Source organism: Diabrotica virgifera, chromosome 5 (assembly GCF_917563875.1).
Source record: "Diabrotica virgifera virgifera chromosome 5, PGI_DIABVI_V3a".
NCBI lineage: Eukaryota > Metazoa > Arthropoda > Insecta > Coleoptera > Chrysomelidae > Diabrotica > Diabrotica virgifera.
Genome location: NC_065447.1, coordinates 79,006,029 through 79,033,849, shown reverse-complemented (window position 1 = coordinate 79,033,849; position 27,821 = coordinate 79,006,029). Strand labels below are relative to the sequence as shown.

At 32.8% G+C, this 27,821-nt stretch overlaps 1 protein-coding gene across 5 annotated transcripts in view; it reads left to right on the top strand.

Annotated features, from left to right (window-relative positions):
• The window catches only part of LOC114338580 (ras association domain-containing protein 10-like), a 441,809-nt gene that overhangs the window by 375,288 nt on the left and 38,700 nt on the right, over positions 1 to 27,821 (top strand). For all 5 annotated transcript variants that reach the window (XM_050650168.1, XM_050650166.1, XM_050650167.1 and 2 more), the window contains one exon: positions 12,695 to 12,878. In XM_050650168.1, coding sequence (XP_050506125.1) covers positions 12,699 to 12,878 — 180 coding nt within the window. In that variant the 5' untranslated portion in view covers positions 12,695 to 12,698. The remainder of the gene's footprint in view (positions 1 to 12,694; positions 12,879 to 27,821) is intronic.

Here is a 27,821-nt window from a genome sequence, read left to right as displayed (position 1 = left end):
CCATTTTCAAGGCTTAATAACTCAGTTAAAATCCATTATTATGAAAGTCAGAAAGTGACCAAATCAAAGTTTATAGCCCCCTGTACAAGATCCAGCAGAAATTTTTGTCACTATTTTATTACTAAGCTTTATTTTTAATTATTAACAATGAGCGCTAAGTACGTATTAGGCGGCCGTCAATGGTGAGTGCTAACGAGATGCACCATTTGGGCCGTCCAATGGTGAATCTCACTCGCACTCACATTGACGGCCGCCTCAATACGCGCTTAGCGCTCATTGTTGATAATTAGAAATAATATCTTATTAATGAAATAATGACAAAAATTTCTTCAGGATCTTATAGAGGTAGCTTTAATCTTTGATTTTTTTTAGTTTCTGACTTTCATAATATACAGTGAGCACGTAAAGGTTGGAATAAATTCATTTTTGATTTTTTTTAGTTTCTGACTTTCATAATATACAGTGAGCACGTAAAGGTTGGAATAAATTCATTTTCTCGAGAATGGACTATTTTAGAAAGAAATTCCGAAGCAGGTCAATTTTTATTTTTAAATTACGACTTTTTGGCATATATACCATAGTAGTGACGTCACCCATCTGGGCGTGATGACGTCATCGATGATTTTTTTAAAGGGAATAGGGGTCTTGTGATAGCTCATTTGAAAGGTAATTCAATTCTCTATTCAATAATATAACTAATAACATAATTTTTTATACAGGGTGCCCAATTTTTTTTTTTGATTAAATTTACTGACATAAAAAGAAGAATGCAAGTAATTTATCTAATTCAAAATACATTTTACTGCTCTCATAAAACAGAATAAAATGTTTATTTGAAAAATAATCATTGCTTTTAGCTTAAATTAAATGTTCAAACTGTCAAGAGGAAGGTGGGTGGCTGCTTTAATACTGAATTTAAGCAAAAAACAATATTTTTATTTGTCAAATACACATTATTTCCTGTTTTCTGATAGGAGTAAAATGTATTATGAGTTAAATAAATTACACACATTCTTCTTTTTGTCAAAAAATTTAATTAAAAAAAAATATTTTTTGGACACCCTGTATAAATAATAATGTTAATGTTTATATTACTGAATAGAAAATTGAATTACCTTTCAAATGAGCTATCACATGACCCCTATTCTCATTTAAAAAAGCGTAGATGACGTCATCATTCTAGAAATTAAATGTTACTGGAAATAATTATGTTCAAATTGTGATATTTATATTCTAGATTCTAGACTGTATCGTCGCCTCCGATAGGTAAATTATTCCAGTTCGATTTTTTTGCACAAACTTACTCAAAAAGAGGTCCTTATAACGAATCCACAGGGTGTCAGATAGTACTGTGGTCGAAAAATTGTTTAAACAACTTTTTTAAACAAACTCACAATAAAAATTCATTTAGGACAATTTTCTTTACATCATTTGGGTCATTCGGAGCAAGGTCAAAAGAGGTCTTTTGTGATTTTTCTGTAAAATTTATTGTTCATACTTGTTTATTGTTATATTTATTTCAAAATACGAAAATGACCATTTTCAAGGCTTAATAACTGTTAAAAATTATATTAGTCACCGAAAGTGACGAGAAAGTCACCGAAAGTCACGAGAAAGACCGAAAGTCACCAAATAAAATTTTAAAGACCCCCTACAAGATATTGAAGAAATTTTTGTTATTATTTTATTACTAAACTAAGGGGTTATTTTTAATTATTAACAATGAGCGCTAGGAGCATATTGACGCAGCTACCAATGTGAGTGCGAGTGAGATGAACCATTGCACCATTTTGACATTTAAAAATTCAAACTTCTGTCAAACCACAAAAACACTTTTTTTGTAATTTATTGCTCACATGTCATCACCATGACAAGGCGAAAGTTCTTCTTCTTGTGGTGCTTTCTCCTTTAGTGGAGGTTAGCGACTACACTGCAGCACAATGCGGCTCTAAACAAAGATGTTGAATCAAGGCCGGTCCAGTCTCTTATATTTCTAAGCCATGAAATCTGGCGCCTACCGGGACCCCGTTTTCCTTCAATTTTACCCTGGATGATCAGTTGCGTGAGGCGGTACTTTTCGTTTCTCATTATGTGTCCCAGGTAGCTAACTTTTCTGACTTTAATGATTTTTAGCAGTTCCCTACCTGTACCTATTCTCCTCAGAACATATTCGTTGGTGGTGTGGGTTGTCCAAGGTATTTTCAAATCACTTCTATAAAGCCAGAGTTCAAAGGCGTCCAACTTGTTCATCAGTATTGTGTCGTGTCCAGGCCTCCGTTCCATACAAAAGTATTGACCACACATTCATAGTAATGCAGAAAACGACATCTAAGGTTGATATTAATGCTACTGTTACAAAATAAGCTTTTCATTTTGATAAACCCCTGTCGGGCTACCTATATTTTCGCTCTTGACTTCTTGTTTATAATCAAGTTGATTGTTGAACCAGCAATCAAGATATTTGTACTGGCTTACGTATTCAAGCTGTTGGTATTTCACATATTTATTGGAAGAGGTAAATTTTTGTTCCTTGATATTTTTATAACTTTGGTTTTCGCAGTATTGATCTTCATCCCCATTTTTCACAACTCTCAGTATCCCTATCCAACAGTATCTGCAGACTATGGTCCGAATCAGTCATTAATACTGTGTCATCTGCATAGCGGATGTTATTTACTCTCTGACCGTTGATCCTGATTCTTTCTGAACAGTGCGATAAAGAGTTCTCAAATATTACCTAAGAGTAGACGTTAAAAGTATGGGTGATAGCACACAACCCTGTCTAACACCTCGTTGTATTTCATTTGGCCTTGACGTATTACCATTGGTCTTTACGATTGCTGCCTGATTCCAATAAATAGCCTCTATAATTTTAGAATCTCTTTTGTCGACTCCGATGTTGTTCAATCTTTCTATCAAGGTCTTGTGCGTCACCCTATCACCGCTTTTTCAAAATCTATGAAACAGATAAAAAGGTCTGCTTGCTTATCTTTGTGCCAGAGTTTGAAGACAGAATATTGCTTCTCGTGTCCCCATACCTTTCCTGAAGCCAAATTGTTTTTGACCGGTGACCTCATCACATTTTTTATAATACAGTAGAATCTCGGTTATCCGCCATAAACAGGCCGACGGAAGGGCGAATAAGCAAAAATGGCGGATAATAGGGAGCGTTAAATGAAACACAAGTTGAGCCCTTGATGATTTCCAGTCTCCGATAGGAGTGGCACAAGAAGAAGAAGAAGAGAATCAGTTTAATTTTGACTGACATTGGACATTGTAGATAGAATGATTTAGGATGAACGAAAAAAACTAGCGATTTTCATCTGCCTTGCTGATTTATCTCGTTTTGTTGCTGCCAATACTCGCCATCTTGTAGCATCATAATATCGACAGCTCTTTCTTCTTGTTGCTCGGAATGCTCGGCTTATTTTATCTCATCTTAAAAAAATTTTACTTGTTCTTTAATATTTTCAAAGTTATAATAATTTGAAAAAAAAATTATTACTTAAATGGAGCGGTGGATAAAACGGAACGGCGGATAAATGAAGGGCGGATAACCGAGACTCTACTGTATATTCTATTCTGTATGATACGCAAGAAAAGCTTTAGAATGGTATTTAATAGACTTATAAGGCGGAAGTCCTGGCATAATTTGGCATTCTTCTTTTTAGGTAGTGGTATGAAGACTGATTCAAGCCATATTTTAGGGATAGTCCCTGTATTGTAAACATTATTAAATAGTCCAAGAAGAAGGTCTAAGTTTTCTCGTTGATTAACTTCAACAGCTCAGCTGGTTTTTCATCTTTTCCTACAGATTTGTTGTTTTTTAGTTGACGTAGAGCATATTCCAGTTCGAACTTCAGTATTGGAAGAGCTTCGTCGTTAGTCTTCCCACATGTTTATTTGTTCTTCTGGTCTTGAAATCAGTTTGCCTTCTGCGTTGATTAGATTATTTAGTCCTTGTGAATATGTCGTGCTTGTGAATTCCTGAGTTTCTTATACAGATGGAAGTCATCATGTTTTTTATATAAGTTTTCGATTTCTTCACATTGTTCTGTTATCCATTTTTCTTTTGCAATTTTTATTTTTTGTTTAATGGTTCTATTTAATGCTTTGTACATTGCTTTGTGCTGTTTGAATTTTCTTCTTTTATCCATTAAATCCAATATTTCCTCTGTCATCCATCTTTGCTTCCGTGGTCGCTGTTTTGTGAGCATTTCAGTTGCCGTTGCAAGGGCGAGTCTGATTTCCTCCCGAAGGCGAAAGTTAAGGATGTTTAATTATATGAAAGTGTGCTAAAAAACAGTGCGAAAAATTAAAAGCCATTTAAAATACATTGTTACTTCAGACACACTTTAAGCCCTTCATGTACTGCTATGTACAGGGTGTAACAAAAATACAGGTCATAAATTAAATCACATATTCTGGGACCAAAAATAGTTCGAATGAACCTAACTTACCTTAGTACAATTATGCACATAAAAAAAGTTATAGCCCTTTGAAGTTACAAAATGAAAATCGATTTTTTCGAATATATCGAAAACTGTTAGAGATTTTTTATTGAAAATGGATATGTGGCATTCTTACGGCAGGAGCATCTTAAAGAAAAATTATAGTGAAATTTGTGCTCCCCATAAAAATTTTATGGGGGTTTTGTTCCCTTAAACCCCCCCAAACTTTTCTGTACGTTCCAATTAAATTATTATTGTGGCACCATTAGTTAAATTCAATATTTTTAAAACTTTTTTGGCTCTTAGTATTTTTTTGATAAGGCAGTTTTTATCGACTTGCGGCTTCTTTTTTAATATGTTTACATAAAAATTTTATGAGGGTTTTGTTCCTTTAAACCCCCCAAATGTTTGTGTACGCTCCAATTAAACTATAACTGCGATACCATTAGCTAAACAAAATGTTTTTAAAACTTTTTTGCCTCTTTGTATTTTTTCGAGAAGGGAACTTTTATCGAGATATGGCTTCTTTTTTAATACGGTTCAAAATATACCTAAAAATGTAAATCATACATAAATTTTCATATTTTTACCAAGTCTCCATAATCGTACTTAATTAACCATATACAAATATGTGGTGGATTTGACAAATATTCAAAATATCTCGATAAAAACTGAATTTTCGAAAAAGTACTAAGAGCCAAAAAAGTTTTAAAAATATTGTGTTTAAGTAATGGTACTACAATAACAATTTAATTGGAACGTACACAAAAGTTTGGGGGGGTTTAAAGGAACTAAACCCCCATAAAATTTTTATAGGGTGTCCAAATTTCACTATAATTTTTTCTTAAGATGCTACTGTCATAAAAATGCCATATGTCCATTTTCAATAAAAAATTTTTAATAGTTTTCGATATATTGGAAAAAATCGATTTTCATTTTGTAACTTCAAAGGGCTGTAACTTTTTTTATATGCACATTTGTACTAAGGTAAGTTAGGTTCAATCAAACTATTTTTGGTCCCAGAATATGTGATTAAATTTATGACCTGTATTTTCGTTACACCCTGTATATTTACAATTTTCACACAATAAAACCTTTACTTACATAATATGAGATAAAGTAGATAAAATTATTTTTTTGAATTTAACAAAAATTGGTTAAACAATTTTTCGACCGCGGTACCGCGTGACACCCTGTGTATTTGTTATAAGGATGTATTTCTTTGAGTAAGTTTGTGCAAAAAATCGAATTAGAATAATTAACCTAACGGGGAGACCTTACAGACTCTACTAATAAGTAGTTAAAACCGTCAAGACAAAGAAACGCACACTCATCAAAAATGCACTTGAGATTCTCGTATAATCAACATTTACTGAATCGATCCAGGAAGAGTCAACTCCAACTAGTACAAGTTGATTTAAATTTTTAAAATCAACTTTTACTGCTCGTTTCAGTTGGAGTTGACTCCAACTAGTTGGAGTCGACTCTAACTGAGAATCAACTTGAACTGTAACATATATAAACATATATATGAGAGTTCAAAATTTGAAACTTTATTGTTTATTTATGAATCATAACGTAAACAATTAACGTAAAAAGTAAAATTGTGTATAGTTCATATCATTAGCTACAATCCGTAAAAGTTTCAAGTTTCTACATTGTAAAAAACAAGAGAATTTAAGCATTTTCCATTAAAATCGTTTTTTTTTATTTAAACAATTAATAAACATAAAAAAAAATTTATTGACTATTCGTGTACTGTTCCCACGAATGCATATGTCTGCCAATTTTCATTCATTTGCATTGAAGAAAAGTCAGTCAAATTAACGTCTAAAGATTTTATGCAAACTATTGAAGTAAAGAAAAGCGTTTAAAAAAGCGTTTAATAAACAAAATGAAATTCTCCTGTTAGTGATCCCACAGTAAATCAATAGGAAAAAATCTCATGATAATATGCCATTGCATGTGGTTGTCTTTTTAAAGACAAATCATATAGCTACTATGATTTTTCTGACGGATATTCTTAAGTTAAAGTTCATTTCATATAATCGAATGAACTATCTTCCAATAAAGTCGTCCCAGGAACGCAACTCAAAAATATTGACAATATCAATATAAAGTTATCTAGGTACTTTAAAATGTATAATATATACTATATGACATATGAATGAGTCATATGAAATTAAATTACTAGAATAATTTTAAGTAACAAAACCAAAATTTGTTTATTTTATAGTTTTGTATTTTGAGAACTATTTCCTAAATGGAAATCGAAACGTCAAATAAACTTATTTTAGAGTAAAATTGTGGCTTATTTCCAATAAAAATAGTAAATTGGATTTCTGTAGATATTATCCACGGAAGACAGAATTAACCAATTTTCTAGAATAGGGGTTTTCATTCACAGCCATTTGTTTCGAGCTTCTGTCATGTGTCACATAATATTAATATATCTACGTCATACGTTATTGGTATTTTACAATGATACAAACCAAAGACGTATGACGTAGATATATTAATATTATGTGACACATGACAGAAGCTCGAAACAAATGACAATCGATGAAAAGCCCTATAGCATCTTGACGGATTTGAACATGATATCAAACGATTTATGATTAAAAAAAATCAACCACATTATTGACTAACGACGAGAATCTACGTGCAGGATTTTTAGCTAATATTAAAAATATATCAAATCTAGCTGTAAAACAGCTTATAGTCCATTCTTTCACGGTTTTTGCTCTAAATTTTAAAGAACCGCTTGGATTGACATGAAATTTGGCGTACGTATAGCTTACATGTCAAAGAAAAAAAGTGATATTGTGCCGATGTGTGCTTTTGTCCTGGGGGTGACTTTCACCCCCTCTTGGGGGTAAAAAAATATATGTCCAAAATAAGTCCGGAAATGGGTAAACTGACTAATTTTAAGTAACTTTTGTTCTATAGAGCTTTTTCGCCAAGTCAACACTTTTCGAGTTATTTTCGAGGGAAAATGTTCATTTTTCAACAAAATAACCACATTTTTAGACGGTTTTTCGCAAATAACTCAAAAAGTAAGTATTTTGTCGAAAAAAACGTTCTTAGCAAAAATATAGCCTATAAAAAAGTAAAAAAAATGGTGTACGCGTTAGGTCTCTTGATCTCGTAGAACCAGAGTTATAGCCAATGAAAAATAGATTCATATTCACCAAATTTCAAATAGAATATTTCGACGTGAAATATCCAAAAAATTAAGCACTTTTTGGGGAAAACCCATTATAACTTTTTTAAAGTATTTATTTCTGTTTTTACAAAAAGTTTTTAGCATTAAATTTAAGCAAGTTACGCTCAAAATAAAGTTGGTCCCTTTTGTTTTTGCAAAAAAAAATCGGGAAGACCACCCCCTAATTAGCAACTTAAATGAAATTAATCGTTACTGCTCCACAAATTATTTTACTTATGTTGTGTTTATATGATCTGTAAGTTTCATCGATTCAAAGTGCTTATTTTTGAAAAAAATTGGTTTCAAAGTAATATTTTTAAAAATTTAAATTTTGAAAAATATGCTTTTTCTCAAAATAACTTAAAAATTGTTAGAGACACCAAAAATCTCGAAAAAGAAAAAAGTCAGATTTGCTTTTCTGAATATCATGTATTTTTTTGTTTTTCTGTTAGACAAAAATTGATTAAGATTTGGTGTTTCTAAATTTGCATACATTCGTGATCATTGACTCGTTCAACCCCTTTTAACTACAGCTCTTTCAATAATAAGGACTTTGAACCGATGAAACTTACAGATCATATAAACAATATATACACGAGTCAAGGAACTTGTAAAGTCGTAACGATTAAGTTCATTTAAGATACTAATTAGGGAGTGATTGTCTCGATGTTTTTAACAAAACCAAAAGGGACTAACTTTATTTTGAGCGTAACTTGTTTAATTTTGATGCTAGAATTTTTTTTTATAAAACAAAAATGAAGCTTTTTTTAAACACTTTAAATAAGTTGTCATGAGTTTTCCCCGAAATGTGCTTCATTTTTGGTTATTTCATGTTAAAGTATTCCATTTGGAATTTGATGAATATGAACGAACCTATTTTTCATTAGCTATAACTCTGCTTCTACTAGGTGTAGAGACGAGATATATACACCATTTTTTTAAATTTTTTTACAGGCTATATTTTTGCTAAGAATGTTTTTTCGACAAAATACTTACTATTTGTGTTATTTGCGAAAAACCGTCTAAAAGCGTGGTTATTTTGTTGAAAAAATGAACATATTCACTGCCAAATAACTCGAAAAGTATTGACTTAGTGAAAAAGCTCTATAGAACAAAAGTTACTTAAAATTAGCCAGTTTATCCATTTCCTGACTTTCTTTGGACGAATATTTTTTCACCCCCAAGAGGGGGTGGAAACCACCCCCAGGCCAAAAGCACATATCGGCACAATATCACTTTTTTTCTTTGACTTGTTAGCTATGTGTATGCCAAATTTCATGTCAATCCAAGCGGTTCTTTAAAATTTAGAGGTTTTTCAACATTTTACCGTTAAAGAACGGATTATAACACGCTTTACTAGAGCTAAACAAACATGCTTAGCTCTAGTAAAATATGACGTCAAGTCTATCTTCGAACTAACGAAGGCGATACTAGAAAATATAAGATAGACTAAAGAGATCCGTCCAATTATCGTTATTGACCATCCTCATCCTCATCCTCATTGATCATCGTCCATTGCAGCATTGACTTAAATAGCTTCTTCTTCTTATTCCTCATTATAATCAATTCTGCTTGTTCATTGGCGGATTGATACCTCTATGGAAGGTTGTCACTCCATATTTTGCGCGGTCGGCCGATACTTCTTCTACCGATTGGTGATTTATCTCTTGCTATTTTGACCACACGTGTCTCCCCCACTCTGGTTGTGTGGTTATTCTATTCTTTTTTCTATTTAGTGTCCATTCGTTTATACTCTGTACGTTACATTGTCTTCTTATGTCTTCACTCCTCTTTAGATCTCTCAGCGTATTTTCTGTAATTCTTCTCAGTACTCTCATCTCTGCCATTTCCAGTAGTCTTTGTATTGTGGCTGTATCGGGTCTTGTTTCTGATGCATATGTCATTATTGGTCTTAGACTGGCTTTATAAATTCTTGACTGACTTTATCTCAGTGTTAATACGTCGGCTTCGCCATTTAGTGTTATTAAGGCATCCTGTCAGTCTATTTGCTTTTTGTACTTGATTTCTGTCTTTTTTGTCCAGGTCTCCGTAACTTAACAATGTAATTCCAAAGTAGTTTACTTGTTCAATACTGATACCATCAATTTATATTTTACATCTGATCGGTTCTTTACTGATTACTATTGTTTTAGTTTTCTGAGATAAAATTGTCATATTGAATTCTTTTGCTCTTATGTTAAATCTGTGGACTAATCGTTGCAGACTATCTTCATCTTGGGCTATCAACATTGCTCTGCGTAGTAGACTATTTTTACTTCTTTGTTTCCCATTCTACATATATCCTCTTCCTTTGTTGACGTTTTTGATGACTTCATCCATGCTTAAATTGAAGAGCATAGGATTCAATGAGTCTCCCTATCTTATTCCACTGCCTATATACATAGGTTCTGTAAGTTGTCCATCTATTTTGACTTCCATTTTGTTGTTTTGGTAGATGTTTTCAATAGTTTTTTATGATATCTAGGGGGACTTCTCTATTATACAGAAGATGGATTACATCTTTGAGTCTTACTCTATCAAATGCTTTCTTCAAGTCAATGAGACATAGAAATGCTGGTCTATTATACTCTAGTGATTTCTCAGTAATTTGCTTTATGACGAATATTCCATCTGTACACGATCTTCCAGTACGAAAACCCTGTTATTCGTGTCCTAAACTTATACTCTGATTCATTAGGTCTTGTAAGATTTTAGTTGTAAGTTTTAGGGTAGTCTAAAAGAAAAGAAAGGATGGTTTAGATTTGATTACAGTACAGCACCTCTACTATGTGCTTATACGTATTTCGGAATAGCCGTTTCCTCATCGGAGCACCTGAGTAGAGGCACTGAACTGAAATCAAATCCCTTCATCCTTTCCGGGTAATTATCAAAATAATTACCAAAGATGCTACTAGCACCATCTATGAATCAAAAGTTGAGTCAGGAAATAAAATTCAATTTTTTTGATAATTACCCGGAAAGGATGAAGGGATTTGATTTCAGTTCAGTGCCTCTACCCAGGTGCTCCGATGAGGAAACGGCTATTCCGAAATACGTATAAGCACATAGTAGAGGTGCTGTACTGTAATGAAATCTAAACCATCCTTTCTTTTCTTTTAGTGTATACTTTATTCACTTTTGTGGATATAAAGGGAAATAATTCGCTAAAATTATTATCACGGTGAATGACAGGACGTGAAATGCATTTTTAGATTTCCCTTGTCGAGTATTTCGCCACTCTGTTATGCTTTATTTTTTCCAACTTAAAAAGCTCAGAGGATAAATAATTTCGAATTTTATTTCCTGACTCAACTTTTGATTTTAGGGTAGTATTTAACAGGATGATACTTCTGTAGTTTTTTGCTGTTTTTATCTCCTTTCTTGAATAGTAGAATTAGTTCGCTCGTTCTCCATTCTTCCGCTATTTTATTGTGTTTTATGATTTTGTTAATTAATGTTGTTAATTTGTTTGTCATTGCTGCTCCACAGTATTTCAGTAATTCGTTTGGTATTACATCCTTACCTGCAGCTTTTCTGTTCTTCAGCTTTTCAAATGTTTTTCGAACTTTCTGTGTACTTATATTAACATCTTCATTTGTGGTAATTTCTGGTATTTCCGGCTCTAGCATCATTTGTTATTCCTCTGCATAGAGGTTTTTTAGATAGTCAATCCATGTATCCTTTTCTATTTGTTTTGGTTCTATTAGTTCCTTTACTTCCGTTCTTTGACTTCTTGTAAAGTGCCACATTTCCTTCTGGAGACCATAAAAATCATAATCAATGGGAAAATACCCAGTAGCTGGCTGTATACCATAATTACAAAATCATACAGAAGTAAAAAACTTCATATGTACAATGGTATAAAAAGTTTATTAAAAACTATTAAAAGTCATCCAAAAGGATCTGCAAAACGTTTTCGATCTAGATCAGATCATCTTCAGTGCGTTCTGCCTAGTACATGGAACTAGCAACCTTATGAAAATGGTAAAATCGAGAAATATGGTTTACATGATAATTCTATAATATTTATAGCGACTCCAAGTCGATGTTAAAGGATTAATTTATGTGTTAGGAGTGCTCAAAGGGCACCATGGTTCCCTGCTCGATAAAAAAAATCGTGGTTCTTGTCAGTTCAATGGACACAGACCAACTTGTCAGTTCATGGTTGGTCTGTGTCCATTGAACTGACAAGAACCACTATTTTTTTTATCGAGCAGGGAACCATGTTGCCCTTTGAGCACTCCTAACACATAAATTAATCCTTTAACATCGACTTGGAGTCGCTATAAATATTATAGAATTATCATGTAAACCATATTTCTCGATGTTACCATTTTCATAAGGTTGCTAGTTCCATGTACTAGGCAAAACGCACTGAAGATGATCTGATCTAGATCGAAAACGTTTTGCAGATCCTTTTGGATGACTTTTAATAGTTTTTAATAAACTTTTTATACCATTGTACAAATGAAGTTTTTTACTTCTGTATGATTTTATAAAAATCATGTTCCATTTCTTTCGAAAAACGTTCCCAGTGATAATTTTTTATTCTTCTTACGACTGTGTGTCGTTGCTTATTGTCTTATAATTATCGTATGCCTCTTGTGTCTTAGTTGACATGTATTTTGGGTAAGCTTTTTTCTTCTATTTACATTTTTCCTTCACTTCTGTACAAAACCATGGAGTTCTTCGTCTTGGAAGCGATTTATTTTTATTAATGTTTCTTTCACCAAGAACTTCCTTGGCTAAGGCTAAGATATTAGAGTTAATTTTTGCCCAGCTTTCTTCGACTCCGCCACTTTCTGTGATAAACATGTCTCTGCTTCTTTCGGTTATTCTTTTTTGGCTTAAATAGCGTCTATAGCAATTAAATAAGAAAATTCAGAAAAAAAAACTATATTGTATGGTATACAAGCCTAGAAAAGAATGTATCATTACAAAACATAATGTGAAACTTTCATTCCTTTATAAGAGTATATATTTATTAGTTTAGTTTCATACTAACTAAGGTTACTAAAACGTCCTATTCTTATAACAGGAAAATGATGTGTCTAAACGACTCCAAAACCCAAACATCATACGACTCTGATCGAGACAGTATTAGCAGCGGTGAAGAATTACCAATATGGGTGCGAGGGGAACAAAGATGGGTATCAGGAATAACAGAAGAAACAACCTGCCAAGACGTTATCCAAGTTTTACTACAAGATGAAGACAGAAGGGTAAGTCACAATAGTATAAGTGAGATATCAGTATCATGTTATTTATTATTTTGTATTTTTCATTTATTTGATATTTATTTTTAAGACTCATCTAGATAAACGTTCTTTTCATTATTAACGTAAATTGTGTGTGACTTGTAAAAAAATGCTCTGTAACCCCAACCTATCAGTCACAATAAGATTGAGAACACTAAAGTGTTATGTGTGGTCTCTATTACTATATGGCTGTGAGACCTGGACATTAAAACAGTATGATGTCGACAAATTGAATTCATTCGAAATGTGGATGTACCGCCGAATGCTAAGAATAAGCTGGACCAGCAGAACTACTAATGAAGAAGTACTGGAAATAATGAACACACGTCCTTATCTGTTCGATATAATCAAAATTAGAAAGACGTCTCCACTGTTACTAATAAAACACTCGTATGCTAAGGTTATTCCGTATTTATGTCTAGAATAGTTGTTGTTATATTAAGTATAAGGTAGATATAGTACGAAAATAATTCGTTACTAATAAACTCGGTATAAGTTAGATAATAAGTATTCCCACTTTATTCCGAAATAATAGTTTGGCAACGTTGCAATCTTCTGCAAAAATACATAGAACAACGATATATTGTGTCAAATATGTCAATTTTGATTTTTCTCTGTAACTGACAAATCAATTTAACCTAGGCGAAAAGTTTTCGGAATGATAAAAATGAGTTTTTATTGATTTTTTTAAATACGTTTAAAATACCAGTATTCTTCTTTCCTGTGGTTTCCACAGAATTGCTGTATCATTATTATTTTCTGAACAATAACATTGCAAAAAAAAAAGTTGAATCATCTTGAAATCTTTTGTGCATTATATGGACTGTTTGACTCAACTTTTCATGCAATATCAAATTCAAATACAGTCGGAAAAATTAAAGAATACCCATGAACGAACATATAAAACACGCTGTATTTTCCTGTCACTGTGTCACAAAGAAAATTGTCCAGTAATAACAATAATTACTGTAACAATAATAATGTAACAATAATTATTACATGTACGTGCGCTGGCCAATTTTTTGTGTGACACGGTGACAGGAAAATACAGCGTGTTTTATATGTTCGTTCATGGGTATTCTTTCATTTTTCCTACTGTAAGTAAATCACCTATTTTAAGAAACGCTTTTATTTAGTTATAGTGTGACTAAAAGTTAAAATATAAAAAAATTAACTAAAAGCAAAAAATAAAAAAAATAAAGACGCGCCCCACGCTTTTCTTTAACGGACGTGTTAGATTTTTTCATTTTTTTAACGAACGTTTTTTTCGAATAATCCGTCGAGTTTGATTTTTTTATTTTTTGCTTTTTAGTTGATTTTTTTATATTTTAGCTTTTAGTCACTCATAACTAAATAAAAGCGTTTCTTAAAAAAAATTTTTCATATTGTTTTATTTTTTACTTTTTAGTCTTACACTTTTCAAACATTAAAATATATCGTCTTGTTTAAAAAAAGGATGTAGGTATATGACAGATACCTTTTTTGCATTTATTTTAATTTTTGATACATACATTGTACATATTCTGTAATTTCTTCATACATTTCTTAAATCAAAATCATTATTTACGACTATTACAGTTTTCGCAGTATTTCCATCTATTGCACGGTGTAGACGCTGTTAATTTCTCGCAATGCAGTTCTTCGATGCGCAAGCCATCTAAAGGTACGTATCCATACTAGGGTAAATCTCGCTCGGTGTAGTAGCTCCATTTAGTGGATACGTCGTTGATCGCCGCTTGGCGCGTACACTCTTCGTTTCAACCGGTTTGCGGTTTATATGTAAGGGAGTGCATGCTGTATCCATTTGAGAAGCTACACCAAGCGGGGTTTACCCTTGTATGGATACATACCTTAATGATCGCACTCGGCTCAATGAAACGTAAGCTTTGCAGGCTCAATGCAAGCTTTTAAGCCTGTCCTTACGCAAACACTTTCGGGCCCAAGTTCACGACAGCGCAGCGTAGTCAACAGTCGAACCTTCCGTTTTATAGAAAGTCGAAGCCCACGACAATACTAAGGGCAGCATTCGTCTCTCTGCGGTGCCATAACTTTTTTTCGCTAAAAACTGGATAGAAATCGGACAGAAACTGGATAAATTTGAAACTTTATTGTTTATACATGAAGAATAACGTAAACAAATAACGTAAAAAGTGAAATTATGTATAGTTCATATAATTAGCTACAATCTGTAAAAGTTTCAAGTTTCTACATTGTAAAAACAAGAGAATTTAAGCATTTTCCATTAAAATCGTTTTTTTTTTTTTATTTAAACAATTCATAAACATAAAAAAAATTGATCGACTATTCGTGTATTGTTCCCGCGAATCCATATGTCTGCAAAATTTCATTCATTTCCATTGAAGAAAAGGCAGTCAAATTAACGTCTAAAGATTTGACGCAAACGATTGAACTAAATAAATGTCGGAGAAGTTGATAATTTAATTAACATGATAGAAGATACACGAAAAAGGAAACTTTTCAAAGATAGAATAAATCCCTTTTCACAATACACCGATAAGGAATTCAGAATTAAATATCGGTTTTCTAAAGATGGTGTAAGGTTTTTAGAAAACGTTTCGTAGCCCAATTCGAAACATTAATAAAATCATTTTTTTTTGATAAAATTGTGGCTTATTTCCCATTAAAAGTAATTTATTATAAAAATGCCACAAGAAAATAGCTTCAGAACAACATTTACAATATTTATTAAAGAAAATTTTCATTTTAAAAAATATTTTAGTATTATAGATAATGAATTTCATTGATTACAATTTCCTATTTTGAAGATGTATGTTAATTGAGATAGATTGTACAGTTATTTACCGAAAACGAAATATAACTAATGGGCTCTTTCCAAAATCTTTAAAAACCGTATTAATAGCTTAGAATCGATAATTCTTAATATTATGCACTTAACAACTAAAATCAATATTTTACAGTTATTAGAGATAACACCAGACATTATACCTACTTGGAAGCTTTTAACAAGATAGATTTGGAGCCGGATCTTATTTGACTAAAATCTTCTTTAATTAAAAAAGAAATACTTATTTGTGAGCTTAGACATACACTTTCTTTAAGTGAAATAGATACTAGACTACAGGAGGATGCAGCAAAAGATTTAAACTTAAGAACAGTAATAAGAATCGCATACAGATATATTATCATTTCTCTGATAGCACTGTTCCAAATTGCTCCATTCTTTTTGCATTTCCTATCATTTCTTATCGATATATTCCATATCGATTATGTTAGTTGTAGAATTTCTTTTAGGATCTTCCTCACCTTTGCTACTTTATTGTTGGCATACGCTTAGCAATATTAGTCCATGTTTCTTACTTATATCAAAATATATGTTATTTTTTATCGTAATGTGATTTAAGAGCAAACAGTAGCGATCAACAGGTAGCAACAAACGCGTTCCAAGATTGCGGCTCTAATTTTGAATATTTTTTTGAGATATTTGGCACACGTATTCGTAATAGAATAAAGAATGGCGGTACAGAGCCCAATTTCAGAAATATGTTAGTATGTGGAAATTACTCTATAACTAAATAAAATACTGAAAAAAGGAGCCTGTACCGCCATTAAGAAAGCCAAAAAAATACACTTTCTTCAAATAAACTTTTTTATCCCATGCCTAGATTTTGTGTCACATTGGAACTACTAAAAATAAATTTTTTTATAACAAGAAATCGAACGTCACTGACTTGGCAACATTTCGCGCCTATGTGTATAAAAATTTTTGTTTTTGATCATAGAGTTATATATTAGCATAGAGTGTCATTCAGAGCGAAGTGACGACACCATATTTTTTATTTGGATTAGTGCTGTTTCACTCTTACGCATAGTAAAGCTGCGACAGTTGTCCTCCCCTTCCGTGCCTAAACTCACACTTAATTTCATCTTAGTTTCTCGATACAATGTGTTAGAAAGAGATGCCGCAAACCAGTCCATGAGATCTTGTCGTCAGGAACCGCGGAAGGTAGGCTCACTCTATGTTAATATATACCTCTATGTTTTTGATAGCATAAACGTCACTGGCGGTGTCGAATTACCGACGCACTGTTGCCTCACTTTTGAAAGTTCGCAGAACTTTCGCAATGTTGGACCGCGTTTGTTGCTACCTGTTGACCGCTACTGTGTGCTCTTAATATGGATCGTTAAATGGTAATCACTATACTATTCCGAAAGTAAAAAAAAGAATAAAGAATAAACGAATAGGAGCCTAAATAACAAAGGAACCTATTGTAAAATTCAAATGATTTTTTTTATTTAACATAATACTTCGATAGCTAACGGCCATTGGCATGGTACAGTTGATTTTGCAATCAGATACCTAGCGCAATGTGTAGTGTGTGTGCTGAGTACATGTCTTGTTACTTCGCAAAGTCGACTTCTTTTTCTTTACAAAGAAACGCTAATTGTATCCAAAGGACTTCATTGTTTTTACAAAGTGACGCTAATTATATCCGAACGTCTGCGGTCCCTCCGGTGAGTACCGATCCCACAAGAATAGAAACTATTTTTAAACGCTTTTCTTTACTTCAATAGTTTGCATTAAATCTTTAGACGTTAATTTGACTGACTTTTCTTCAATGAAAATGAATGAAAATTTGCAGACATATGCATTCGCGGGAACAATACACGAATAGTCAATAAAAAAAATTTTATGTTTATTAATCGTTTAAATAAAAAAACTATTTTAATGGAAAATGCTTAAATTCTCTTGTTTTTTACAATGTAGAAACTTGACACTTTTACGGATTGTAGCTAATGATATGAACTATACATAATTTCAATTTTTACGTTAATTGTTTACGTTATGCTTCATAAATAAACAAAGTTTCAAATTTTGAACGCCCATATATTTGTTTATATATAAATCGGCGTTTATTCGTGTCAAACAATACGATACGAGAAAAAACTTCAGCCAAAACTCGATTTGAAAAAATTCGTGTTTTTATCGTAGTCTTAGAAAAACCACCGGTAGAGACGTTTTGTGCTACAATTAACATTGGAATTCGTTTTGTCGTATTAATAAATTAACGCTTTTCTTTAGTTCAATCGTTTGGGTCAAATCTTTGGACGTTAATTTGACTGCCTTTTTCTTCAATGCAAATGACCAAAATTTTGCAGACATATGGATTCGCGGGAACAATACACGAATAGTCAATAAAAATTTTTTTGTTTATTAATTGTTTAAATAAAAAAACGATTTTAACGGAAAATGCTTAAATTCTCTTGTTTTTTACAATGAAGAAACTTTAACTTACAGATTGTAGCTAATTATATGAACTGTACATAATTTCACTTTTTACGTTAATTGTTTACGTTATGCTTCATAAATAAACAATAAAGTTTCAGATTTTTTGCCGAGTCCGACTACTTTTCATGTTTGTACATCATATTATGTTTTATACATATTTTAATAAACATGACGATATATTTTAATGTTTGAATATAAGACTAAAAAGTAAAAAATAAAAAAATTTGAAAAAAATATTTTTAAGAAACGCTTTTCTTTAGTTACGAGTGACTAAAATAAACAAATTATAAAAAATCAACTAAAAAGAAAAAATAAAAAAAATTGAAAAAATCTAACACATTCGTTAAAGAAAAGCGTGGTGCGAAAACCGTTTATTCGATGAAGGCGCGCCACGCTTTTCTTTAACGAATGTGTTAGATTTTTTCAATTTTTTTTATTTTTTGCTTATTAGTTGATTTTTTTATATGTTTAATTTTAGTCACTCGTAACTAAAGAAAAGCGTTTCTTAAAAATATTGTTTTCATATTTTTTATTATTTTTTTATTATTTATTAATTTTTGATAAATGAAAAATTTCCTACTCAACTACTAAAATTTGAGCACACGACCTTTGGATCTAAAGGTAGCTCTCTTAAGGTGGCTACAGACTGTGCATGTATTCAAGATTCGTGATGCGCGATGCGTGATTGGTCCAGTTTGTTGTAGTTCGTATTAATTCGTAAATAGAGCATAGATCTTCGAACAAGAATCTACACACTATTCGCGAATATAATGCTCTATGAAAAAACAGATTGATGAATGAAAAAGCAGGTGAAATGGTCAAACAAGGCCCATCGATGCTATTCGTTGGATCGGAACCCTTCTGCGGCGTTCAAAAACAGTGACAACCATGGCTACAAGAAATTGGGTAGCTCACAATTCTTTGGAATGGTGGAGGAATTCATCAGCACAAAGACAGGCGAAACAGTTCATTACAGAACATTCGCCAAAATTTACGGCAGACCTAATCAGCAAAGACAGGAAAACAGTCAAAGCTATAGTAGGTCTGCTAACAGGGCACTGTAAGCTGAATGGGCAACTCAAGCTGATGGGATTGGCAAGTGATGTGTCGTGTTGGTGCTTAAGGGACGGGAAAAGTGCCAACTCTCGAACTTAGGAAAAACGCTGAATCTACACTATACTTTTATTTAAAGATACAACGTCCATAAGCGTAGGGCTTAAGGAGGTGTTGGTTCACGGGGTGGTCGTTTAGACACCCATCACGAACAATGTTAACAATTATAATAATCTGTACTTAACCCCTCCTCGGACTTTTTATGTCTTCCTTTCTCTTGGACTTTGAAATTAGATTATACGTGAGCAACGCTTCGTATTCGCAAGGTTACCAAAACAAACTACATTATTTAGCTACATTATCAACCTTCGCTTTGTTTGTTATTATAGAACCAACACTTCTTTAACGATCTACTTATGCCTAAATATATATACATTTTAGTATACATATTATATTATGAAGTAAGGGTTTTCCCTTACTGTACAGATGACCTACGTATGCAGATTCTGTTATCTAGAATAAGAAACAGCAAAGCACGTTTCAAAGAAACAGCAAACAAAATACCGTCTGTTGAAAAGCTACATATTCACAGTTCTGCTCTACGGAATGGAAGCGTGGACACTAACTGTTGCATCTATGAATGGGCTCGAAGCTTTCGAAATGTGGTGTTATAGGCGCATCTTACGTATATCCTGGGTTGACCGAATTACTAATGTGGAAGTCCTGCGTATAATGGGGAAAGAGTGTGAAATTCTGATAACCATCAAAACAAAAAAATTAGAATATCTAGGACATGTAATGAGAAATCAAGAACGTTACGGCCTTCTCCAACTGATTCTCCAAGGAAAGGTAAATGGTAAAAGAGCACCGGGAAGAAGACGCATTTCCTGGCTTCAAAATTTACGAAAGTGGTATAACACCACTACCACTGAACTGTTCCGCGCTGCGGTAAACAAAGTCAAGATAGCCATGATGATCGCCAACATCCGGAACGAATAGGCACTTTAAGAAGAAGAAAGCACGTTTAAAGTCAGTGTGATAGCCTGGCAAATATGCGGCTCTTTGGGGTAGGCTCATAAAAACCACCGGGAAAAGCTACATGGAAGATTCAGTTTCGAAGTTATCAGATCTTTTAAAAAGGGTTAGGCTAGATATTATTTTAATCTATGTAGTGCTAGAGGACCACAATAGATCGGAAAAGGTCGCAATGGAATGGGCCACAAAAGCCACTTTATTGTATCTATCTGATGCTCTACACTCTCACATCTATTCTTCAAATTTTATTCCGAAAAAATGTTTAAGGAAGCCTTAATGGAGACAACATACAGCATTGTAATGAGTGACTAAAGCATGAACAATATAAAAAAAATATAGTGAACATGAATTAACACTATGAATTAAAACTCAGCTTTATGAAAACTAATTATAAATAGTTGGAAAAAAAAATTACATACAGGAGGAAGGTATTAGATATGGAAAGCAATACTGAGAAAACCGTCCTTTGCAGCTGCGGTATTGGTATTGATTTTGCAGTTAGAATGATGCATGGTAATATCTTTCCAGCATTACTTTATGGAGTAGACTTTCCAGTACTAGTATATATGAGTTTAAATTCTACTCAATAGTGTTCATCTCGCAAAATCAGTGACCATGACCCAGCATGAATGTTCATTACAATAAGACGTGGAGGAACTGTCGGAAACATTTGAGGTTGCTGTTTGGCAGCGGAATCCCGAGCTCATCTCTGGGTTCTCAATCTTCATGAGAAGCCGTTAGCTAGTTATTTGTGCCAGACTTACAACAACTGTGATCAACACGGACCTAAGTCCATTCAACAACGTCAAGATCGCGCCCCTCCTTGGGTTAACTAATCTGTATGTATGTTTATTTACCCATCTTTATAATTTTTTTAATGCAATACAAGGAAAGATAGATGGCAGAAGAAGCATCGGAAGAAGACGAATTTCATGGCTGAAGAACCTGAGAGAATGGTTCGGATGCAACACAAAACAACTATTTAGAGCTACTGCCTTAAAAATTAAAATAGCTATGATGATTGCCGACCTCCGTAGCGAAGATGGCACCTGAAGAAGAAGAATTTTTTTAACTAGGTCGGGTAATTTAATTTTTAATAAATGTAATACGGTGCGCTGGAATAAGTGTTACCCCCATTATTAACTTATTTACTTTTAGGACAAGCAAAACGCTCGAACAGGTCGATTTTTAAAATAATCATAGTATATTATAGCAATGTTTCCCAACCGGTGGGTCGCGACCCACTAGTGGGTCGCGGGCGAATTTCAGATGGGTCGCAGCGTGGCTCTTCCAGTAGCACAATAGCGTACAGTGACCGTGTTCTTTAATTTATTCTATCATCATAGGTGAGAGATGGGTCGTGAATATGAAAAAACATCAGAAGGTGGGTCGCCAGACATAAAAGGTTGGGAACCACTGTATTATAGCATCAATGTTTCGAACTTTACGCGATCTCCAGTACATCCAAAGTACACCATGTGACCCCTCATTTTAAAGCTTTTGAAATAGTGATTACAAAAATGTATAGTACTTTAATCCTATTTGAGAGCAAAGGCGCAAAATTTCGGTCGAATTCTGTTTAAACGCATCTATTTTTTTCGAATCCTGAGAAAACTAATACGTATTTTTAAAAAATTTAAACGCAGAGTAAAAGATTACATTATTACGGAGGGCTGATAGTCTCTTAGAATAAACAAAAAGTTTCTTTTGAATGATATATTTGAAATTAAAAATCAGACTAAATTTTCTCTTTTTTTTCACCCCTGTGACTTATTAAAATTAACATTATAAAAGTTCTCAGGGACTTTCGACTCTCGATAATACTGTAACATTTCATTATGCGTTTAAATTTTTCAAAAATACTTATTAGTTTTGTCAGGATTCGAAAAAAATCAATGCGTTTAAACAGAATTCGACCGAAATTTTGCACCTACGCTCTCAAATAGAATTAAAGTATTACACATTTTTGTAATCAGTATTTCAAAACCTTTTAAATGAGGTATCACGTGATATACTTTCCCATTTAAAAAAATCAAAGTTATGCCTGTCGCCTGAAGAGAGGTCGCGTAAAGTTCGAAACATTGATGCTATAATCTATTATGATTATTTTAAAAATCAACCTGTCTGAGCGTTTTGTTTGTGATAAAAATAAATAAGATAATAAGGGGGTAACACTACTTATTCCAGTGCACTGTATAAAATGTATCTGATTTATACTGAATTTACTGATATTTAATATCAGTAAAACAATTTCAGGATATTTACCTTAAGACGCCACCAAGATAACTTACTACGTATAAAAATTCACCTCCTTACTATGTATCACATAGATATCTAAATTCAAATCACCATATACATAATATCGCTTACATGCCTATTTCAGCAATGGCGTATCTAATACATGATAATGTGCTCATTATTCCTATTTTACATTGCAATTACTAGGTGTTTGAACCTACTATTTCTTTATTCCTTGTTAACTCAGACGTTATGTGTGTAGGAGATAAATAATGAATTTTTTTATTGCGGCAAAATGCTACTTATTACTCGAAAGTTTTTTCAGTGTTACCAATACTAATACGACCAAAGATGTACAAATTTTATTTTCTAAAGCATCCATAGTACGTACGAAAAAAATTATAATTATCAGATCGCATAGATATCGCATAGAATTTACAATTTTTTGTACTGCCATTCTGGTAGTACAATTTTTTCATACTGCCTACTGTCATTCGTTCCATGCCCTCTCTTCTTCTAGTTATATGTCCAAAATATCTGAGTATATTTTGGTTGATAGTTGTGGTGAGTCTAGTTTTCATGTTAAGTTTTCTAGTATTGAATTATTTGTGCGATGTGCGGTCCATGGTATGCGCAACATTCTACGGTAGACCCACATGTCAGATGCCACTATACGCTTCGAATCTTCTTTTTTGATGGTCCAAGTCTCTGAAGCGTAGGTGGCGATAGGAAATGTTAATGCTCTAACAAGGTGTAATCTTGTGTTTTCTGTCACAGTGTTCTTCCATATTTGTGTAAGTTTGGCTTTTGCCGATCTGGCTATTGTGATGCGTCTACGGATCTCGTCTTCACATCCTCCCTGTTCGTAATAACCTGCCAAGTTTATTATCTCTGTTTGGTTATTTCTGATTCTATCGATAATCATTACTTTGGTTTACTGTAGGTACAGGTATATTTATTTTCAAACCATATTCCGTACTTACCGTCCCTAACCAATTCATAATTTCTTCCAGTTCTTCTGGTGAAGACGACAATATAAGAGTGTCATCAGCATAACGTAGGTTTCTAAGTTTTCTTCCTCCTATAGTTGCTCCATCTTGCCATTTGTTGTTTCCTCTGCAGTACCGTCGGTGTTTGTTATGGTATTTCCACTATTATCTTTGATAATCTGTGTCTGTGGTTTGAATTCTCTCTCTAGATATTTGAGTTTTGAGAAAAGTTCTCTAGATTCTTGGCGGTCAGCGTGTTCCTCGAGTTGTGCACATATGTTTTTAATGTAACTATTTTTGTTCCTTGTGCACAAGTGTTTTATAGTTGTATTTATAATACCTATCTATATTTCTTTTGAGAGTCTCTTCATCATCCAATGTTTCTTCCTATCTATTTTTTCTTGGGGGTTTGTGTTGTTAATGGCTTCAGTGATCAACTACTTTGTGTATTCCCACGTTTTGTCAAGGTCTCCGGTACTGACTGGTAGGTCAGCTTTTGCTAGTGCTTCTCTAAACTGTTTCGGGTGTTTTGGAACCAATTTTTATCTTGTATTTAAAATTATTTTACTGTGCAACTTAATGCGAAATTCTGATTGTAACATTTTATGGTCGGATCCACAGTCTGCAGCTAGTTTTGTCTTCACATTGGTTACTGAGCTCCTCCATCGTTTAGTGACAAGAATATATAATCTATTTGGTTCTTGAATTGTCGTTCAGGCAGAGACCATGTTGATAATCTTCTCGGATGATGTTTACACATTGTGTTACCCGAATATAATGTTAAATTATAATGTTGTAAATTTGTACTAATACGTCTAGTCATTTATCATCAATTGGCTTTATCGACTATATAAGTAGTACTTCGGTCACTACAGCTTTTCATTCTTTAGTTTGTTTTGTTACATAAATTATTTCCGAATGTAAAATTTCCGGTCCTCCATGTATGATCTCCTAGAAATTTGCAACTTTTTTACATTATGTTCAGCATGATGTTAAGCAAAAAGTCTACTATAGAAAAATGGGTGGAAATACATTTGTAGTTGCATTTTAAAGTGCATAAAGTGCATCCAAAAATGCATAAACATGTCAAAAGATTGTATTAAGGTGTTCCGGGAGTCGGTTCTGATGGTGTATCCGTGTTCATCAACACCAAACCCCCCTGTAATCTGTTTGCATCAATTTAGTGCAGAAATTACTCGAAACTCCAGAAGATTATGTGACCCTAGACACCAGGTGCTCCGGTTGCCGTTCTGATGGCATATTCGTTTTCAGCGACCCCAAATATCCCCTGAGAAATCTGTTTGCACCAATTTAATGCCGGAAATCCTCGAAACTCCAGAAGATGACGTGCCTTAGCAGTGACACTGGACAAAAGGTGCTCCGGGGGTAGGATCTGATGTCGTAGTCGTGTTCAGTGACCCCAAAATCCCCCGAGTAACAAAATCTGGCCCTTAATGTGCTTGTTTTGACATTTATGCACTTTTGGATGCAATTTATGCGCTTTAAAATACAATTATGCATTTTCATCTATTCTTCTGTAGTAAACTTTTTTCTGTAATACGAAATATTACCTCTCACGGAGATAAGAAGAGAATATAAAAATAGAGAGACGAGTAAGGGTAGAACAATCAATATGGAAATAAAAAACAAAATAAGAAAAGCAAAAAATGCCTGGGAGAAAGAACAATGCGAGGAAATGGAGGAATATGAGAGTAAATGATAATTTTAACGTACATAAAAAATAAAAGAAATAACCGGAATAAGAAAAAACCAACAGATCAGTCAGTACAATAAACGATATAGATGGAGAACATAGTGATATGATAACAAATAAAAATTGAAAAAGGTTTGTAGAGTAATAACACGAAACTATTCGATGGTAATATGTAGTTCGTAAGAATTTATTTTGTGCTAAATGCCCTGGTCTATGGCCACAAATAAAATTTCATGTTGAATTTTGACCCACTATTTATAGTTTATGTTACGGCTATTTCCAACGATTTGCAGTAAGTCTGGTACGGGAATAATATAAATATGCTTATTTCGTGTAGACCAAATAGCCCAGTAAATGAACGGGAATGTCGGCGATACCGTGTAATTTTCAGGGGCAACTCCGAGTTGCATGAAAATTTGGATTTAGGTTCTACTTACCCTCCACTTTAAAGTTGAAATTGTGCCGTTGGTTGCTTTTACTTGGGGGGTGACAGTCACCCCTTCTCGGGGGTGAAAAACATACGTTCAAGATAAGACCGGAAATGGATAAATTGACTGATTTTAAGCAACTTTTGTTCTATTGAGTTTTTTACTTAAGTCAATACTTTTCGAGTTATTTGCCATTGAAAATGTTGATTTTTCGACAAAAAAACTACGTTTTCAGACGGTTTTTCGCAAATAACTCAAAAAGTAAATATTTTATCGAAAAAAATATCCTTAGCAAAAGTGTAGCTTATAAAAAAACCAAAAAAATGGTGTGTCAGTAAAGTCTATCAATCAAATAAAAACAAAGTTGTAGCTCATGAAAAATACGTTCTTATTCGTCTAATTCCAAATCGAATATTTCAAGGTGAAATCACCGAGAAATTAAACACTTTTCGGGAAAAACCCATTTAAACTTTTTTAAAGTGTTTATAAAAAGCTTTGTTTTAATTGTTAACAAAAGTTTTAGCATTAAAAATAAGCGAGTTACGCTCAGAATAAAGTTGGCCCTCTTTTTTTTGTAAAAAATCATGAAAATCTCGCCGTGTTTAGCTCCCCAAAGGCAAGCGTCTACAGGTCCGCATCGTACGCATCGGACGCATCGTACGCATCGGATAAATTTTTCATACTGCGTCCACTGTATCGGTAGCGATCGGATTGCCGATGCCACTACCTGCTAGGGTAGAAAAATTACTAAGGTAGACTTTAAAATTTGTTGTTTATTTATTTATTGGTTGTTTATTAATTGGTTGTTTATTAATTGGTTGTTTATTTAATTTAATAATTAATTTATGCATATTAACTACATTTATTAGTATGATATTTTAATGTATCTGTTTAGTAATAAAAAATCCACAAAAAACGTAAAATGTTGAACGAAATATCTACAAAACGAAACATGCTAGGTACATACAACCTGATATTAAAAGAAAGCCTATAACATTTACTACAAAATGCAATACTAATATACAATATACCATTTAAAACAATGAAAAAAAAGTGTATTTGCAAATAGTGATCACATTGTATTTTATATTGATATACCTATGTCAAAGATATTATATTATTTAAAAATCACACTATACTGATAAAACTCTCATATGTCATTTTGAATATTTCAGCTTATACACCATTCCTCTCGGTAGACCGCAAGCTATAGCTGAAACACGACGGTAGGCCGCATAGTATCACCCATTTTCTAACTAATTATACATTTTGATACAAAGGAATACCTACACAAGCTGTTACAATTTGTTTTAAATGGAAAATACATCAGTAAAAGTTTCTTTAAAGATTAATAATTAAAGATGCCTTTCTGAAATCGTTAAAATACTTTCTATGTTTTTAAAAAGTTTGGCCAAACTGTACTTGTAACACACTTTGAATGAGTAATAGTTTTAAAATGAGTAATATTTATGATATTTTAATCTGCATAATCAACTTATCATGGGCTGTAATATTTTTACCTGAATATACCTATATATATATATATATATATATATATATATATATATATATATATATATATATATATATATATATATATATATATATATGTATATATATATATATATATATATATATATATATATATACACAGGGTGTCCCAGACTAAGTTACCCACGCTATATCTCTTAAACGAATAGAGATTTTCGAATGGGACAAAAGGTGATATATTCTACTTGTAATACACTTTAATATGGCGTACAAAAAATCATCCCCTAAATAATCATCCCTTAGTTACAACCCCTAACTTTAATTTTTTTAATAGCACCCTGTATATTTTTGTATAGTTTTGGATGTGGTCTTTTATCGTCTATTCAACACATTTTTTGAAAATAAAATCGGTTCGTATATAACCTAGAAACAATCAGTTTATTTTTGTTAAATTGTGTGTCCCAGACTAATTTATCCAGGCTATATTTCTTAAACGAATAGAGATTTTCGAATGGCACAAAACTGATCTATTCCATTTGTAATACACTTTCATATGGCGTAGAAAAAATTCATCCCCTAAATATTCATCCCTAACTTACAGGGTGCTATTAAAAAAAAATAAAGTAAAGGGTTGTAACTAAGGGATGAATATTTAGGGGATATTTTTTTTCTAGGCCATATTAAAGTGTA